Source organism: Rousettus aegyptiacus, unplaced genomic scaffold (assembly GCF_014176215.1).
Source record: "Rousettus aegyptiacus isolate mRouAeg1 unplaced genomic scaffold, mRouAeg1.p scaffold_m13_p_10, whole genome shotgun sequence".
In the NCBI taxonomy this organism is placed as follows: Eukaryota; Metazoa; Chordata; class Mammalia; order Chiroptera; family Pteropodidae; genus Rousettus; species Rousettus aegyptiacus.
In genome coordinates this window covers 887,597-905,461 of record NW_023416285.1, presented here as the reverse complement: position 1 = coordinate 905,461, position 17,865 = coordinate 887,597, and the positions used below count along the sequence as shown (strand labels likewise).

Genomic DNA, 17,865 nt, shown 5'->3' with positions numbered 1-17,865 from the left:
CGGGTCCATTTGCTTCTCGGGTGTTTGGCAGCTGCAGGGCCGGGTGACACCAGATCGTCATCACGGTATTTCCTCCTCCTGTCCCCCCTGGCAGTGACTGTCAGGAGGCAGCAGTGGAACAGCGCCCGAAGGTGGCAGGTGCCCCGCACGTGGCCATCTGTATAAGTGTGACGTTCCCCCCCGGAGGCAGGCTGGAGCAGGGCTCTCCCTGTGTCTGCCAAGGGGGACCGAGGCCCTAGGAGAGTGTCCAGCCAGCACAAGGTCAAGCCTGCAGCTTGTACCCTCGACTATGGCCTGGGACTCTCTGTTGTGCCCCTCATGCGTGGCAGGTGTAAGAGTTCAAGCAAGCACCAAACCCCGTACACCCTCAGCTCCCGCAGCCCCCAGCACCCTTGGCCCCGGCTCGCATGGCCCCTGGCATCCACAGCCCCCAGCACCAACAGGCTGAGGTCCCTTAAAAGTGGGTCTCACCTGGTCGAGCTTCCAGGTGAGAATATGTCCGGGTCACACAGTAATCTCAGCCTGAGACCCAAGCAGAGGCCCCTGTACACATGTGGCCCCATGAGACGGTCGATCTGGGGTGTCGTGACCTGCTGGCTGTGGGGTCATGAGTATATAGCATAGAGAGCTAAGACAGCGGCCTGGGCAGGCAGTGCAGGCAGGCGCTGGGGCCTGGGCCTCGCACTGCCCAGGAAGCAGAAGGTTTTGTGCCCACAGGCTCAGCTGCAGACCTCTGCAAGATGGCCATGGTCCACATCTTCGCTGCGGTGGCCTCTTCCCCGACCCTGACGGCCAGGTCAGTGAGCACCAGGCTCCCCGGCCGAGCATCCGCATGCGCCTGCCCCTCCCAGGGCCCACAAGGCCTGCCGCTCTGGGGCCAGCCCACACCCACCCACCTCCCAGGCTCCCACCCTGGGTCTGGGTCACGATTCCCACAAGATCGCACCCCCAGCAAAGGGACCGCCTTGAGCCCGAGCGCCTCTGAGCTCTCCTGGAAGGGCCCAGGGCCTGCCGTGGCTGACGCGGGGATGGCAGGCCACTGACCTTCGGCGCCGCGCGGTCCCTCAAGGTCAGCCTGGTGCAGAAGGCTCCTCCCAGGCCCTCCTTTCCGGGCGCCTGGCCCCGTCGGGCATAGCAGCTGCCCACCGGGAGGTGGGTGGACCCCACTGTGCCTCAAACAGGACGTGGGGGCTCCAAACTGCCACCACCCCAACCTCATTACTGCCGCCCACCCAGTCGGTTGCTGTGGCCGTCCCTGCCCCCCAAGCCTGTGCCCAGACACAACTGGAGCTCGGGGCTCCGACTGGGCCATGGCTCTCGGGTCCCTGCCGCACTGGCTCCCTGGGGTCCACTTCCTGAGCCCGGGGCTGGTGCGTGACGGGGAGCCTCACCCAGCCCCACCGGCCCAGAACCACCCCTCCGGCCTCCCTGAATCCTCTGGGGCCTTTGGTGGCTGCTGTGGCTAACCTGAAGTCCCCAGACGAGCGAGCGAGCATGTCAGAGCCCGGTGGGTCCGGCTCCCTCCCTTCTTGCGGGTGGGAGGGGGCTCCCCGCAGGCAGAGCAGGTCACAGCAGGTCACAGCAGGTAGGCAGCCCCTTCTCCAGACCATGTGAAACTGACTCACCGGCCCTATCCAAGGGGCGGGGCGAGGGGGCGCGTGCTCACCTCCCCAGTCGCTCTGGGCGGGCATGTCGCTGGCACAGAGGCCCGGGTGGGGGGGGGGCCTCCCTTGTCCCTCTGAGCTCGCAGCTTTCCCTGGGGCTGGTGCTAGTGCACGTCCTTGAGGCAGCTCTTCCTTTGTCTGAAGGCAGCCGCCTCCTCTCTTCGCCAAGCCCTCGCTGACAGATTTTCAGATATGTTCTACTATTCGTGCTGACTTTTGAGCCTATGTTCCTTTGGCAATTTCAGCCGCTTTGTACATAAGTGTGTACCCGGCGAAGGACACCCCAGTCCAGGAGAGGGGAAGAGACTGTCCCCAAGCCCCCCAGAGCCACTGCCGGCCACCCGCCTTGCATCGTCCACCCTGGGGAGAAGCAGCCTGGCAGGAGGCCATGCCTGTGCTGTCACCCCGGGGCCTGGGGGGAGGGCTGGAGGGTCCCATGCCTGAGGCCCGCCGGGCTGGGAGCGCTGCCCGTCACCCTTCTGGTCCCTGTACTGGGTGGAGTCTGGGCTGGGGCTCTGACTTCCGCGGGAACTGGGGAGGCGAGAGGCAAGAGCAGAGAGTAGCAGTAACACGCTTTCCCGCACCGAGTCTCCGCTGCCGCGCCCGGCTCGCCCGCGGGGTCTTCCAGTGAACTTCTGAATGTGCGTGTCCTGCTCACCTGTGTCTGTCTGGCGGGTAAACGTGGGAGGGGAGTGAGCAGCCTGTCCCGCTCACCACCTGGGCAGGTGGTTCAGCATCTGTGACGTCGTAAGTCTAGAAAAGTCTGGTCCATCTTCGAGTTTTGTGGGATCGATAAAAGCAGTGGCTACCAGGACCCGGGGTCTTGTTTGGTGGCAGAGCCCTGGGGTAAGTACGAACAATTCTTGCCCAGGAGTTTAACAGCCAGGCCGGCCCTCTTTCGGTCAGCAGTCCCTCGTTTCCTTAGGAACGCTTCCATGACGACCCGCCGCGGGTCTGGCGGTCCGAGCACGGGGGCACTTAATGCGCCGCGTCCTCCCCGCGCTGCGGGGCCTGCGTGTGAGCCGTCCGCCTGAGCAGCATGACAGAAACACGTGTCCGGGAGGCCCGTGCTCACGCAAGGGACGCACGCACCCCTGGAGGCCCGTCCAGTCACCCCGGGGGCCTCGCCCAGCGGGAAGTCGGGGTGCTTCTGGCCGCGAGCTCTGCCCTGGAGAGCTCGCTGGTCTTCGGGGAGGGGGCTGTCAGCGCTGGTGGCCTGCCACGGCTCTGCAAAGGCCTCGCTAGGTGTCGGAGCATGGCGCTGCTGGGAGGAAGCTTCCGGACTGTTGGCCGCAACACTCGAGTGAGGGGCGGGGAAACAGCTCCGCACGACTCGAATGTCCGCGTTTGTGTAGAGCTGGGCTGGCCGCAGGCCTGGAGCACAGGCGAGGACCCCCTCCCCCCCTCTCCCCCCACCCAGCCACCAGCCCCTGGGCAGCAGCCTGGCTCTTTTGTGCTGGGCAGGAAGACAGCAGGGCAGGCGCAGGGGCTCCTGGGGAAGTCGGGTCCCTGCTCGCCATCCAGGCGGCCTCTGCACCCCTGGCCGCCTCCCAGGGCAGCAGCCCCCAAGGGCACCCTGTGCCAGGTCTCACCAAGCACCGAGGCACAGCTGTTCTCTCGGCCTCAGGAAGGGGCAGAGGAGGTGCTCGGGGCCCCAGGGACGCAGGAGGGGTGGCCTTGGGACTGCCAGGGGGGCAGGACCCCGAGCGTTGAGATGGAGGGAAGGCAGGCGGGTTGTCCTCAGCAGCTCCCAGCTGCGCCTGCCATGGACGGGGACGCAGCAGGGGGACTTGGAGCAGATGGAACAGAGGGCCTAGGAGACAGGCCACACAGGGGAGAGGCGAGGCTCTGCCAGACCGTCCCCACGGGGCAGAGGGACAGGCAGTACGCTGAGAGTCAGCTGGCTTCCCGGGAACGGTGGACCCGGAGCCCGCGTTCACGCGCCCGCACGGGGCGCCGCCTCCACCGCGTCCGTGTCCTGATTTCCGGGTAGAGTGCGGGCTGCCGCCGTCAGCTGACGGTGACGTGAGTGGCTAACAGCTCAGACCTATTCTAGGCCCAGACTTCACAATGCAATTCCGAGAGGTGTGAAAACCACCGCTGCGAGACCCGCCTGCTCCGCAGGTTCTGCCCACGTGACAGCGAAGTCCCGTGGGAGCCGAAGACCCCGCCACAGGCCTCGCGGTCAAGTCGCAGGCGGGGCCCACGCTGCCAGCCTGGCCTGGCGTCGGGACGGGCCGCGGCCGTGGCACCAGGCCGGAGGCTGCCCCTCAGGACAGGCACCGCCCTCCGGGGTGGCCGCGGGGGCTGCGCGTGGCTTGACACCCCAGGCTTCACCCCAGGGTGCGTGCTCACAGTGGCACCACACGCCCAGGTGCCAACACTTGTGCTCCAGAACGCGGCCTCACCCCTCGTCAGGAGCCCGGAGCACCAGCTGCTGACCGGCCCAGGGTGCGGGGCCGCAGGGCCATGCCCCCCCCCCCCGCCCGGCTCCCTGGCCCTTTCCCTCTTGGCGCCGTGGTGGAAGCGGCTGCTCCAGCCACCTCTACGCCTTACCGGCCAGAGGAGAGAGCCGTGATGGTCAGAGGCACCCAGCTCCCAGCCAGGTCAGCCCTTCACAGAGCCTGCCTGGGGGCCACCCCCCCCCAGAGCCTAGGAAATGCCTGTAGCTGGGGACTTGGCCCCGTCGTCACCCCGCCCGACGACGACGGGAGGAAGAAGGGCTGCGGTAGACCCCCACGAAGCCCCGCTGCAGAGTCCCGCTCAGCGGCCACAAAGAGCCAGCGCCACCCACCCCTGCGCTGGGCCGTGACATGCTGCCCCTCCCCCTGCCGGGCCCTGCGGGCCGGGCCCTCTGCTCTGCAGAGCCCCCGGTGTGCACACCCCAGCTAACGCCCCCCGGCTGCTGATAGAGCGGGGTGTCCTGACCACCCACATCACAGGCGATGCCCTCCTGGGCCACATGTCTTCCAGGTTGGTCGCCCAAATTCACGACGAGCTGCTGTTCGAAGTGGAAGATTCACAGATTGCTGAGTTTGCCGGTAAGCCCGGAGGGAACAGGCCGCCTTCATTTCCTGAATAGTGAGGCGTCTGCGGCATCTGCCTCTGGACAGGCTCCTCCCCTGCCTCACGCTGCATGTCACTTGGACCCTGATAGACCAGGGGTGGCGGGGGGCGCCTGGGTTGGGGACCCTTGAAAGGCCCAGACGGCTGCGCCCTGGCCAGCAGCCCTCAGGGAATGCCAGAGCCCTGCCCTGGGCCCTGCCTCAGCTACCGGGGCCCCCAGGAGGCTGGGGGCAGCATCTGGCCTCCTGGACTGGTGGGGGGCCGGGCTGTGGGGCCAGCAGGCGGTTATGTTAGGGGTCCCGTGGCTGAGGCCCCAGGCTCAGTGCAGATGCCAAGCCTGCGTCCCACAGCCCTCTCTGAGGGGCGTCACCGCCGGCCGTCAGCGCTCAGCGGTTCTTCGCAGCCAGGACCACCGGTCCCCCCAGGCCGCGAGGAAGGCCAGGATTTCCTCCCCTAACACACCTCCCGGCAGGGGGCGGGGCGGGGGCCCCACGCTGTCCTGGGAGGCTCTGTCGGGGAGCATGCTGGGCTTGGCAGGGAGTACAGGGGTGGGCATCAGGTCCGGATGCCAGCTTTGGGACCAGCTCCCAAGTGACAAGCTGCCCAGCCCTCTCCCAGCTTCACCACCTCACTCTCGGGGGGCCTCGTCCTACGGGGGGGCTGGGGGCTGTTACTTGAATCTTGTTTGAAGGTAATGGGCCTGAAAACAAGCCCACCCTATGAGGCCATTCGATGGTTGTGACCTACCCTGAGGTGTTGGTTAAAGAGGGGAAGAGAAAGTTCCAGTGGTGGGAGCAGCGTAGGAGCAGCCGGGTTCCCCTGGACCTGGGCTCCCGGCAGCGTGAGCCCTGGGCTGGCGGTACCACCGGCGCTGTGCTGGAGGGCAGCCAGGGACAGCGAAGCAGGGGCTGGGCGGGGCCTGCAGCCACCTCTTAAAGGGTCAGAGGTCCACAACACACCTGCTGGCCGCCGGTGGAGCAGACACCGGGCTGAAGGCTCCGCAGCCCCCAGCACCAGGGGCCCGGCCCGCACAGCCCCACGATGGAGGCCGGAGGGTACAGCGTGGCCCGCACAGAGCCCTGGGCTGAGAGACAGCTGACAGTCGCTGCCCCTCTGCACAGTGGTCACTTGGGGTCACTCAGTCTCACTGTCCCACCAGCACAAAGGAGGGGACAGGGAGCAGCCGGGGAGCACTGGTGGCGGGTGCCAGGGCCTGCTGTCCTCATGGCCAGCCCCGCCTGGGGCTCAGCCGCCCCCTCTCCCTCTGTCCTAGCCCTGGTCAGGGGAACCATGGAGTCCCTGCAGCACGTGCGGGCCCTGGAGCTACAGCTGCAGGTGAGGGGCAGCGGGGCGGGGATGGGGTGGGAGAGGGCAGGAGGGTCGGGGAGCAGGGCCGGCCAGACACTGCTGTTTCCCACCTGTCCCGCGAGGAGCCCAGTTGCCAGGGTGACGAGCCGTGGCCCTTCTAGCTGCTGAGAAGCCACAGTGGGTGTCCTCAGGGGCCGTGGGCAATGGACCAGGTGTCCCTCGGGGCTTGGCAAGGAGCGTTGTTAGACTTCTACCCAGTGCCACCCCACCTGCCTCGGGTGCACCCCAGGTCCTGCTGAGCCCGGTCCCAGCCCAACTCCTGGTCACCTCTTGGAGGGCCACCCCCACAAGGCAGTAGGGAGGGTGGGGAGACCCGGAGTGGAGGTGGGAAGCCTGTGCAGATGGCCCCAGTGAGAGAGACACTTCCGTCACTGTCTCTGTCACCCTGGAGTGGTGCTTTGTTCCGACAGGCACCGGAGCCACCAGGGAGGGCCACTGACTTCCATGGTGGCCTTCGCTCCTCTGGGAAAGGCTCCCCCACCTCTTCGCTCTCCCTTCCTTGGGCCGCGGCCACCTCTGCACTCCTGCTCGAGAATCACCCCGCAGCACCCCTCACCTTGCTCTGCAGGAGTGGCCCATGGGCCCAGCCGGGGCCAGGAGTCCGGGGTCATCCCTGTTCGCTCCTGCACGGGCGGAGGTGTGGAGGGAGCCCCGCCCTCTGGTGGTCCTGTGGGCAGGGGCTGCAGCCGGGGGCAGCTGCCCCCTCTGGAGAGGGAGCTGATAAGCAGCGGCCCAGGTCCTCAGGCAAGAGCCCACCCAGGGTCAAGGGCCCAGAGAGGGCTCTCCAGGGCCCCCGGCACCTCGCAGGGCCAGTCGTCCCCCAGGGAGCAGGGCCCCGAAGTGGCGAGCTCAGATTGGGCACCTTGCCTGGACCCCGCAGGCATGCTCACTGGCACAGAGGCCCTGGCAGGTCAGGTGGGGGTGCTGGGCCAAGGTCAAGGCATCCTGACTGGTGGTGACTGCGACGTGAGCCCGTCCGCCTGTCCCTGCACGTGTGCGTGAGTGTGCCCCTGTGCACAGCACTGCCGTGGATGCGTCTGACTGCGCCTTCGGTCAGGTGGCCGCCTGTGCACTGTGGGCCCTGTCCACCCGCGTGCAGGGCCTGGTGCTCACCTCTGACTGCCACCCGCAGGTACCCTTGAAGGTGAGCCTGAGTGTTGGCCGCTCCTGGGGACACCTGGTGCCACTGCAGGAGGCCCTGCGCCCTCAGCCAAGTGCCCGTCCTGCTGAGTCTCCAGGCAGCCACCCGGCCCCTGCCGGGCCTCCCGCCGGCACCTGCCCCCCGCCTGTGCATTTTCCACCTTCATTTTGTCCGTAGCCCCAGGCAACGGCGGGAGGACAAGCTGGTTTCCACCAGCCATTGTGTGGCCTTCCCCAAGGTCAGGGCCTGGTGCTTCGTGCCGGCTCCTTGGCTACCGCAGGCCACGCGGGGGCCACATTCGCTCTCTGGACCGTCCCCAGGAGTAAACGCCTGACACGAAGCTGCCGTCACCCTTGTGCAGTCGGTCAATGCTTCTGGAGGGCGGGGAGCGCCATGCCTCGGCCCTCGCCGCTCGGAGCTCGGGCCCAGCGGTCCCAGGGTGGGGGGACCAGGCTGGCTCCTCCCACCCTGAATCTACTCTCGTGGCTCCCAGCTCGTGCCCAACAGCCCCCCCAGCAGCCCGTGAGAGGGGCCGGCGTGCCCCCTGCACAGACAGGGAGCAGTCACGTCACCGGCACGTGTGCACGCGGCTCATTGGTGCCCGGCTGGCCCCTGTCCGGCTGCCCCACCACAGCCCCCGGGGGTGCGCCTGGGGCCCCGCTTCCAGAGTACCCTGTACCCTGAGGGGCCACGGCTCCTCCCACTCCTTATCTGGGTGAGGGCTCCATGGGCCACCCTCTCAGTGGGTTGCCAGTCCCCATGGCCCCTGTCCAGGGCAGGTGAACAGAGCGGGCACCCAGGCACGGCTCCGGGTCTGAGCAAAGGTGCCCCACGCACCAAGGCCGGCCTCGTTTAAGTGGAGGCGGAATTCCACGTGCCGCCTCCCGTGCACACGTGGACACAGGCCCTGGAGTTCACCGGGCCCAGGCTTTAGGACGCCGTCCCTGCTTCCGCAGGTCGAGGCAGGAGAGCTGGCCAGGACAGCTGCGGGGTTGTGTCTGCGTGCGCACTGCATGGCCACACCTCGCAGGCGGCCTGTCCGCACTCACCTCAGAGGCATGGCCGCTGGCGGGCCACACGGGGGACGTCTTGTTCAAAACAGACTGGCCCGGGGCCCGCCATCCCACAGCGCCCCATGCCCCGGGGCCAGAGTGCCACACAGGGACCCCGCCAGGGCCACACTGCCGCCCTCAGGCCTCGAGATGCACCGACACTGCGTTCAACTCCGAGGACCCCAGAGAAGGGAGCACCCTGGCGACCCCCCGATGGCAGACTCTCTGGGAAGGGGTGGGCCAGGAGCGGGGCCAGCTCAGGTCCCCAGGGACAAGGCAGGCCTGTGTCCACCTCGAACCTCACTGATCCCTCCGCCCCCTGTTCTCCGGCCTGGACCCCCAGCTCCACGTCATCCCCCTCCCTACAGACTCCAGGGTCCCACCGCCCCTCCCAAGTGGGCCTCACACCACCTGCGGATGCCCAGGCCTGCAGCGGAGCCCGCGCCCAGCAGGGGGTGCCTGATAGGGAAGGGGGCATCTCGGCCCCCCAGGTCACCCTGCACCTGGTCCAGCCTAGTCTCCAGAAAGCCCCATGCAGCCCAGCGCCGGGCTGGGGACGCCTCAAAAAAGCATGGAGCCTGGTTCTGTCAACTCTGGCTTTATTGAGAAACAGCAGCATCGGGGTGCAGGCGAAAGGACCACATGGCCCCCACCCTCCTGCTGCTCCCGTCCACAGAAGCCGGGACCTGCCTGTCTCCTCTGGGACCCAGCTCGCCCCACTCTGGGCCCTTGGGGGCCGTCTCGGCACATCCTGCTCAGGAAAGTCACCCCCGTCGCGGGCTCACAAGCAGTAAAGCATGGAAGGTGAAACCAGGCACCGCGGCAGGCTTGGGGCTCCACTGGCCAGAAGCCACGGCAGCCACGGCAGCCACGGCCACGCGGCCTGGGCCGGGCCGCCCTCCCCACCCAGACCCCGGCATAGCCATTGTTCTGCCGAGCCCTCGGCCACCAGGTTCCCTCCCTGTCACCACTCGCATGCACACGTGCACACACATACATGCGTGTGCACAGTGCACATGTGTACATGTGCACATGCGCACGGGCACACACAGCCACGTGCATGTGCAGGCATGCTCACAGGCGCGCATACTTGTGCTCATGTGCACATGCATGCAGCCGTGCACGCACACGGGCGGACACACCCCTTCTCCAAAACGGCTAATTATTGCTGTTAAAAAAAGTACGTCCGGCGGCAGGTGAGGCTCGCGCCTACACCACGGCCCTGGGCCGCCCTCGTCCGGCGCCTCGCCCAGCACAGGGAGCATGTGGTCGGCACCGAGGAACAAACACGTCCCAAGATCTGCCTCTTACCCAGCCAAGATCTCAAACTAAAGGCCTCATGCAAAGGGCCACCAGCTCAGGACGCCGGCGGTGGCCGGCGCCGGTTCACAGAGCAGTTGCAAACAGATGCGGGAGCAGCGGGTAACACACAGGACGCAGGGGCAGTGCCGCCCACCTGGCTCCCGAGGCTCAGGGCCACGGCCAGCCATCCCCTGGACACCGACAGGAAGGTGGCCTCATGGGTGCCACCCAGCACCCAAACCGGCCCCAGCATAGTGCCGGCCACCCCCAGGAGGCAGGGACAGGTGCTCACATGGCCAGTGTGGACCCGGAGGCCGGAGCCAGGCTCTGGGGCCTGGAGAGCACTCGCCAGATGCCCAAAGAAGCCACCTGGGGGTTTCCTGTCCCCTCTGAGGAAGAGCGCCCTCTGGGCCTCCCAGCCTAAGCCTGCTCCCAGGGCCTGCCCCCCACCCCACCTAAGGGCAGCAGTGGGGGGTCAGGCAGGACACGGGCGGGACGAGAGGTGGGAGCTGCTGCCATGGCCCTTCCTGGGGCCAGGACACACGGACTGCGGACGTACGGACACCAACCCCAGGGAGCCGGCCGTGGCAGTCGCCCAGGGGATGGCCCACCGGCCGCATGCCCGGCCCCTGGTGGTGCTGGGTCATCAGGCACTGCAGCCCTCCACTGCCCGGAGCTGCCCATGGAGTCTGTGTCCCGGGATCATCTGACGAAGATGTTCTGGAATACTCCACCTCCCACCACCTGCTCCAGAAAGAGACTTCCAGACAACAGAAGCCTGGGAGGCCTGGCCCCTGAGCCGGTGGCTGGCCCAGGGCTGGCTTCCCTGGGGCAGCACCAGGCAGCCATTGGGGGGTCGGGGGGGCCCAGGAGCCCAGCAGGTAGGACAGCCCAGGGCCAGCCGACTCAGAGAAGCTGCCCAGACCTGGCACCGAGCGGGACCCCAGGAGACGCTCCACAGAGGTAGAAGTAACAGAATTTCTACAAACATATAAAATTCACATCTCGGTGTGTGTTGTCAGAGCAGCTACCTCCCAGGAAGGAAGGCGGCTGCCGGAGCAAGCCCCCCACCAGCGTGCCCGGCCTCTGGCACCGGGCATGCGTGGCAAAGCTGCCCCAGTGGCCCTCAGGGACCCGCCGGGCGGCACGCAGGCCCAGCCTGGTGGGCGCGGAGGTGCCTCTGCCCACCTCAGCAGCTGGGCAGCAGGGCTCCGCACACGCGGCCACCCTGCCACACCCTTCTGGGCACATCCCCTGAGTCCTGGCAGCAACGAAAGGGCAGTAAGGAAAGGTGAGGAGTGCAGGCCACATCCACTGCCACGCGGCTGCCCGACAGCAGCCCACCCAGCCCACAGACCCCTCTGTGGGGACAGACAGATGCCAGAACGGGAGCCGGCTGCACCGCCGCCCAGGAACGGCTCCAGCAAGCTGCTTGGGTCAACATCCCCCAGACACTGGCAGCCCCAGGGCCCCAGGCTCTGCCACCCCCGTGGGCTCCAGTGGCTCCCACCCCTGCACCCCCACTCCAGGGACTAGAGGTGCCCAAGGCACAGAATCAGCATCCCCAAGCTGCCACCTCGTGACCCAGCATGCTGAATCCGTGTGGGCGCCCCCCACCCTTCCCACCCCACCAGGCCTCAGACCAGCCTCAGCCCCCAAAATACCCCACAGCAACTAGCTGCCTCGAGCCGAAACCAAACCCAACAGAAAGAGGAAAAAGGCACAACTGTTTGTTTTCCATTTTGCTAAAACACTTTACGTCTGTCTGTATAATCCAGGTTAACAAAATCTGAGAACTGCAAGAAAATAGGGTGCCAATTTCTGTACAGTCTACAAAACTCCCATCCCCAGCAGGGACCGGGTGCCACCAGGGGGATATGTACAGGGGACAGCAGGGTCTATACAGTGTTCTGCAAATATCTCGATTGCTGACAGCACAGAAGGCTCCTTGGGAAACTGGGCTTGTTTCATTCACTTGCTAATTTCCGAAGGCCTTTTCAGGCACGTGGGACCCAGTTCAGTGGCCTGCCTCGCCTCCCGCTCCCCTCCCCCAACTCCCAAAGAAAGGGGTCTTGGCAGGCGCTGACGCCCCTCCTGCCACCACAGCCGGGTCCAGGCTTACAGCTCGAGGTACAGGTGCTGCCAACCACCACCTTGCTCCCCTCCGCCCAGGCCATCCAGGCCAAGAGCCCCCACCTCGGGGAGGAGGGCCAGCGGCACAGCCAGCCCCAAGCCGCTCCGGACCTGCTCTCCTCCCAGAGGCGGCAGGGCCCGGCAGGGGTGGCCCAGAGCCGCCTGCCAACCAGGAACGCTCCTGGGGGGAGTCGTGCTCAGTTAGGGTCTCCTTCCAGGTTTCAGACTTTGAAACCTCCACCCACCCGGCCACCCACCCCCACCAAACTGGGCCAGAAACTGCATATTCTAGACCACACTGGTGTGTGTGTGTTAAGGTATAAACTACCGTTTTGTCCCAAGAATTAAAGACATGCAGAGTGCTATTCTGTCTAAATAACGTATTAAAAAACAGGTCGGTTTCAGGCTGGGAGAAGCTGTGGGCTCAGAGGTGCCGGCAGCGGCCTGGGTTAGTAAGAGTCACAGGCAGCGCCTGTGGGCTGTGAGCTGGGGGGGTCCTGGGGAGGTCTGGGGGAGGCCACTGTGATCCAGTGGAACAGGAAGAGGTGACCCCAAGACTGCCTCCCCACCTGGCTCTCCTGAAGGGCCCTAACCACTGCTGGGCAGCGGGTTGCTATGGGAACCACACGGGGGTGATGACGCCAATCAGCAAAGCCCAGGCAGGGGAGGGGTGGGGGCCAAAAAGAAGGAAAGTGATTCGGCGTCCAAGCGAAGCTGAACTGGGGCGAGCAAAGGGCTTGTGAGACAGGCCCCCCGAGAGCCGAGAGCGGGCGGCCGCCGGGCCGGCTCAGGGCCGGGGCGGGGCGCTCGCCAGCCTGGCCGCGTCTGCGCAGGGCGGCTGGGCGGGGCGGTGGGCATGCGGCATGCTGCTGCCAGGCCACGTGCTCAGCATGCACAGAGCAAAGCGGCCCTTGGCCAGCTCAGTGCCCCATGGGGCAGTGGCCGGCCGGCCCAGCAGGCCACACCTTCCGGGGACCAGTGGCTGAGCCGCAGCCTGGCTGGTGGCCAGGGGGCTGCAGGATGGGGGCCTCGCTGCGGAGGTTCTGTGCTCGGTGGGCGGGGCGGGGCCTGGCCCAGTGGCCGAGGGCCAGAAGGGGACCCGCCAGCCAGGGCCAGGCAGCTGCATGGGCGCGTGGTGGCCCATGCTGTCACTCCTCAGGGCATGGCCCCAGCAGGCTAAGGAGGGCGAGGGACCGTGGCTGCTGACAACCCACCCCCAGAAACGTCACGTACAAGCAACGGCCCCGCCCTCCCGAACCGGCCAGAGAACCACGTGATGTCGGAAAAGGAAAAACCCAACGGAACGCCAAGGTGAGCGTCTGGAAGCGGGCCCGGGCGGCGGGCGCGGGCGCGGGCGGCGGGCGGGCGGCGGTCACTCCTCGCGCAGCTGCAGGCGGTAGCGGTGGTAGCGGACCTGGAAGAAGAGGCGCTCGGCCAGCGAGAGGGTCATGCCGGGCAGCACGTAGCGGTCGCTGGAGCCTACGTGTCTGAAGCCCAGAGACTCGTAGAGCCGGTGGGCGGCCACCTTGACGGCCGTGGTGCCCAGCACCACCGCGGAGAAGTTGTGCACCAGCGCGAACTCCAGCACCTTGCGGCCCAGCGCCTTGGCGATGCCCTTGCCGCGGAAGCGCGCGTCCACGGACATGCGCAGCAGCTCCACCGTGTTGTCCGCCTCGTGCGCCCGCGCCGCCACGATGCCCACCACGTTGCCGTCCAGCACGGCCACCCAGAAGCAGGAGCCTGTGGGGGACAGGGCAGTCAGGGCGCTGGCACGGCCAGGGGACACAGCCGGCCCTGCCAGACCCGGAGCGGACTCCGACCCTGGGCCTGAGTCCCCCCAGCGACACAGAGCTGGGCGGTCTTCAGCCAAGTGAGCCACCCGCCCCCCATCCGCCCAGCACCGCCCAGACCGGCCTGGATGGCCCCAGATGGCCACCAAGAGACCACGGTAAGGCCAACCCGCCGTGGCTCCCAGCCACCTGGAGCCCAACAGACTTGTCCCCACGACCCACACATCCACACCAGGGAGCTGCAGAGGTGAGTGCAGGAGGGGGTCTCCACAGGGGCTGAGAGGGGCCAGAGGACAGACCTGGGAGGCAGGGCCACCTCCGGGAGCCACAACCCTGGGGACCTCAGGGGCCTCTGGCTCTGCCAACCCTGAGGCCTCCACTGTCCCGGGTCTCAGGCTGCTGGACACAAAGAGGCAGGCCCTTGGCAGGCTCGAGGGCAGAGCTGTGTGGACACTTAAGAAATCCAAGTGGGGCGCCGGGAATGGGCACGGGCCCCACACCCCACTGACCCTGGCCAAGCCAGGCGGCCAGACCAACCGTCCCCGCCCATGGCCGGGACCTATCACCAGAGGGGAGGGCACTGCCTCTGGTGACTGAAGGCCCAGGGCCCACAGGCGGCAAGGGCTGGGCAAGTGGTGGGTGTCCATCTGCAGACTGGCGAGCTCACACCTTATGGCCACTCCACCCCCTCAACATGTCCTCCCACCAACTACCCCCCGCTGCCAACCCCCACCCTGCCCCAGCCGCCCTCTGCGAGTGGCCAGCCTCTCCCTCCTTAAACTTCTGCTCCTGACCCCTGCCTGGAAGACATGCCTCAGCCCTCTGCCAGCCCCCAGGGGTCCCCCACTGTCTTGTCTGCCCACAGCTCTGCAAAGTTTCCTGTCCCCTTCAGTGCCACACCCTGAGGCCTGGTGTGTGGCTGAGCTGCCGCGATGCTGGAGGCACATTGCTCTCGACTGCCCGCCCCCCCGGGCCCGCCCAGAGGCCGGGACAGCCCCTGGAGCCTCGCCCTCCGCAAGCCTCAGTGTCCCCACTGTGGGAGCAGCTCCCACAAATCCAGCAGCCCCAGCAGCTGCTGTCCGGCCTCTCTGCCCAGGCGGCCCAGGCGGGCCAGGCGGGCCCCACTCCCCGTCTCACGCCCAGCTAGCCTGCAGCCCGAAGGGCAGGCCAACAGCGGGTCCGCATGCCACACCTGGCCCACCCGAGTCCCCTGCAGCGCCTGCAGACTGGACCCTGGTGCCAGCCAGACGGGGCTCACCCTCTGCCACCTCCCGTCACAGGCATAGCCAGGCTGGAACTAGGGCTCCGTGGAAGTTGATAAGATGCTTTGTTTGGGCTTAGGACAAGGGTGCCCAAGGCCAGCCAGCCAGCTGCAGGGGCAGGGGTGGGGGGCGGGATCAGCCCCCACAGGATGGGGCAGGGCAGCTTGGCCAGAGCCAGTGGGCACAGGAGCTGGCAGTACCCAGGGACGTCACTCTTGCTCTAAGACATCTTGGCCCTCTTGTCCCCACTGCCCTTCCCTGGCACTCACTGGGTTCTGGCTAGACCCTAGCCAACCGCTGGGGCTCACCCTGTCTCTCTCATCAGCCCAGGGGCCATCCAGCACCTGGGAGACCCTCGTGCCCCAGATGGCTGGGACAAAGGATGCATCCTGGGCCCCAGGGATGGAGAAACCAGTGGCCTTGCTTCCCAGGACCCAGCCTGCCACACAGCGCGGCCCGCAGGGGGCTACAGGCCCCTCCCTCAACAGGAGGCATCGCCAGGGGCCTGAGTGACTCAGGGACCAGAAGCGGAGACCAAGACCTAAGACCCCTGCTTCCTGCGGATCCCTGCCTCCCCAGAGTGACCTCCGCCCTTCCCCGGTCCTCTCTCAGCCAGCCCAGGGCCCAGCAAGGCCCTAGTGAGTGCCCGGGACCAGACAGGCCCGATGAGAGGCAAGAAAGACCCCCGGCTCTCAGTGGGAGCAGGGAAAGGGCAGCGGGCAGAGCGAGGAGCAGGGCCAGCTCAGGCCACTCAGCACCCTGACCCAAGAGGACCAAAAAGAGAGGCCCCGGGCCTGGTGGGCCCACGTGGTCACCCAGGGCCCTGGGTTCAGCACCACGAACCCAGCTCTGCCACCAGCCCCGGCCATCCCACTGTACCCTAGCTCTCAGCCAAAGCCCCCAGTCACCCAGTCTCGGGTCACAGGACCACCCTTGCTTGGCCCTCACCGCAGGCCTGGCCTAAGGCTGCTGGGCAGGGCTGGCTCTGCCCAGGAGGAAGCTGAGGGTGGGGGCAGCGACCTGGGGACTCACCAGGCGGCTTCATGTAGCACTGCTCGATGTCGGCCATGTCCGTGTGCAGCGCACAGTCCAGGTACGCCAGGATCACCTTCCGGCTGTAGTAGTAGCGTAGGCCCAGCAGCCCGACTGGCACCAGGCAGGTCAGCAGCAGCGAACGGGTCAGGGCGAAGCAGAGTGCTGCGGGCAAGCGGGCACCGTGAGGACAGGCGGGGCTTCCCGGCCGGCCACCCAGAAGGGCCTCAAGGAGCCCCGCAGAGAGGGCCCCTCCGCCCCTGCCAGGACGTCCCCGAGGGCCAGCACCGCGAGTTGCTCTTGCGCAGGGTTCCCTGTTCTCGCCCACGCTCCCCGCAGGGGCGGCCCCGCGTCTTTTAACAGCGGGCACCACAGGGTCTCTAAAGCACCTGGCACAGCCCTGCCTCTGGACAGGTGGTCCCAAACGGCGGCCGGTGGGGGCAGCCCCAGGCAGGGCTCCTGGGGAGCGGCCCTCGGCCACCCCTACGGGCCCCAGCTGGGGCAGGGGCTTTGCTAGAGTCCTCGCCCACTCCCACCTGGTGGGAAGCCAAGGAGCTGCCCGGCCGGCTGCTGCAGACTGACCAGCTCCCAGCAACGGGATCACCTCGCAGAGCCAGGGCCCAGGCCGCCTTCCGCCCAGGGTCCCTGCCGAGAGGCCTCCCGGGCCAGCCCCAGGGCTGCGAACACAGACCCTGGGGAAGGATACCCGAGATGGCTGCGACCCCATTGAGGCTGCCAAGAGCAGACGCGCCCACGGTGAAAGCCGCCTCTGCTTCATGACCTTGGGAGAGTCGCGCCCCCAAGACTCAAGCTTCTTGTCTGCGAAATGGGAGAAGTACCGCCCTGCGGCGGAGCCTCAGGGAAGGGCTGCAAAGCCCCGGCGGGGGCTGCCCGCGGCCGCCAGGCGGCCCCGCGCCCCGCCTCGGAGCACGCCCTCCCGCCTTCCCCTCATAAATTAGCACTTGGAGCCGGCGAAACAGCCGCCCCCGCCCCGCGGATTAAATATAGTTACACGCGCCAGGCTCGGAGCCTCAGCGGCAGTGCTACCTGCCGTCACGCGCCCCCACCCGGATGACCCGGGAGGGGGCCGAGAGGCGGGGACGCAGGCGAGGACCCCGGCTGCCCCTGCCCGCCGCCCCGGCCCGCGCTCGTTCCCACGCCCCGCCCGGCGCGCCTTGGCCGGGAGCCCCGCCGCCCCACTGCTGGAAGCCACCTCGCCCCAGCCGCCGCAGAATGCGGGGGGCGCGCGGGTGCGTGCCCGTGCGCGTGCGAGGGGACGGCCGGGTCCGCGACCCCCCACCCCAGGCGGGCCGGTGCGGGCGGAGGGAGCCGTGCGTGCGCCCCCCGCGCGGCCGGGGAGGCGCGGGCTGCGGCAGGCCGGCGCGCACTGACCGGCCAGCAGGGCGTAGAGCAGCTGCGTGCGCGGGTGCTGCCGCAGGCCGCGGAAGGCCGTGTTGGGGATGCGCTCCATGATGCCGTCGTGGAAGATGCGGCGCGCCGCCTCCTGCTCGGCCGCGCGGAACTCGCGGATGTGCACGCCGCGCCCCCCGGGAGGCTCCGCGCCCCCCGCGCCGCCCAAGGGCTGGGGGCCGGGCGGGGGCGCGGCGGCCGGCCCCGGCGCGGCGGGCAGCGGGGGCCACATGGCGCCGGCGGCGGCGAGCAGCGCGTCCTTCTTGGCCCCCGGGAGCGCCGCATGGTCCTCGGCGGCCACGATCTTCGTCTCGCAGACCATGTCGGGAGGCTCACAATGCATGCACCCGGCCGGGCAGCGCAGCGCGGGGACTCGGTCCGGGCTGCGGGCGGGCACAGCCCGGGCCCAAGGCAAGGGCGCGGCGCCCTCGGACCCGCGGCGGCGGCGGCGGCGGCGGCAGCGGCGGCGGCGGCGGCGGCGGCTCAGGGACGCGGGGCGGAGGCGGCGGGCGGCCGGGGCGCGCGCTGGGAGCTGCGCCGCATTTTGGAGAAGTATTTATAATGCAGCGGCGCCGGTGCAGTCGCGGCGCCCGGGGTCCCGCAGGGTCCTAGCGTCCACTGCATTGGCTGCCGAGGGTCACCATG

At 67.9% G+C, this 17,865-nt stretch overlaps 2 protein-coding genes across 2 annotated transcripts in view; one reads left to right on the top strand and one right to left on the bottom strand.

The window, feature by feature from the left end:
* The window catches only part of POLN (DNA polymerase nu), an 84,987-nt gene extending 74,223 nt beyond the window's left edge, over positions 1-10,764 (top strand). The window contains exons 21-24 of the mRNA XM_016159234.2: positions 718-796; positions 4,638-4,705; positions 6,004-6,065; positions 7,231-10,764. Of these exons, the coding sequence (XP_016014720.2) occupies positions 718-796; positions 4,638-4,705; positions 6,004-6,065; positions 7,231-7,416 (395 nt within the window). The 3' untranslated portion in view covers positions 7,417-10,764. The remainder of the gene's footprint in view (positions 1-717; positions 797-4,637; positions 4,706-6,003; positions 6,066-7,230) is intronic.
* A 558-nt stretch (positions 10,765-11,322) lies between these two features.
* Positions 11,323-17,662, bottom strand: NAT8L (N-acetyltransferase 8 like). The gene is made up of 3 exons (XM_016159241.2): positions 17,203-17,662; positions 15,811-15,975; positions 11,323-13,466 (listed from the first exon to the last, which is right to left on the bottom strand). Exons 1-3 carry the CDS (start codon positions 17,561-17,563, stop codon positions 13,099-13,101), a joined length of 894 nt encoding a protein of 297 aa, XP_016014727.2. The 5' UTR covers positions 17,564-17,662; the 3' UTR covers positions 11,323-13,098.
* Positions 17,663-17,865: the final 203 nt, after the last annotated feature.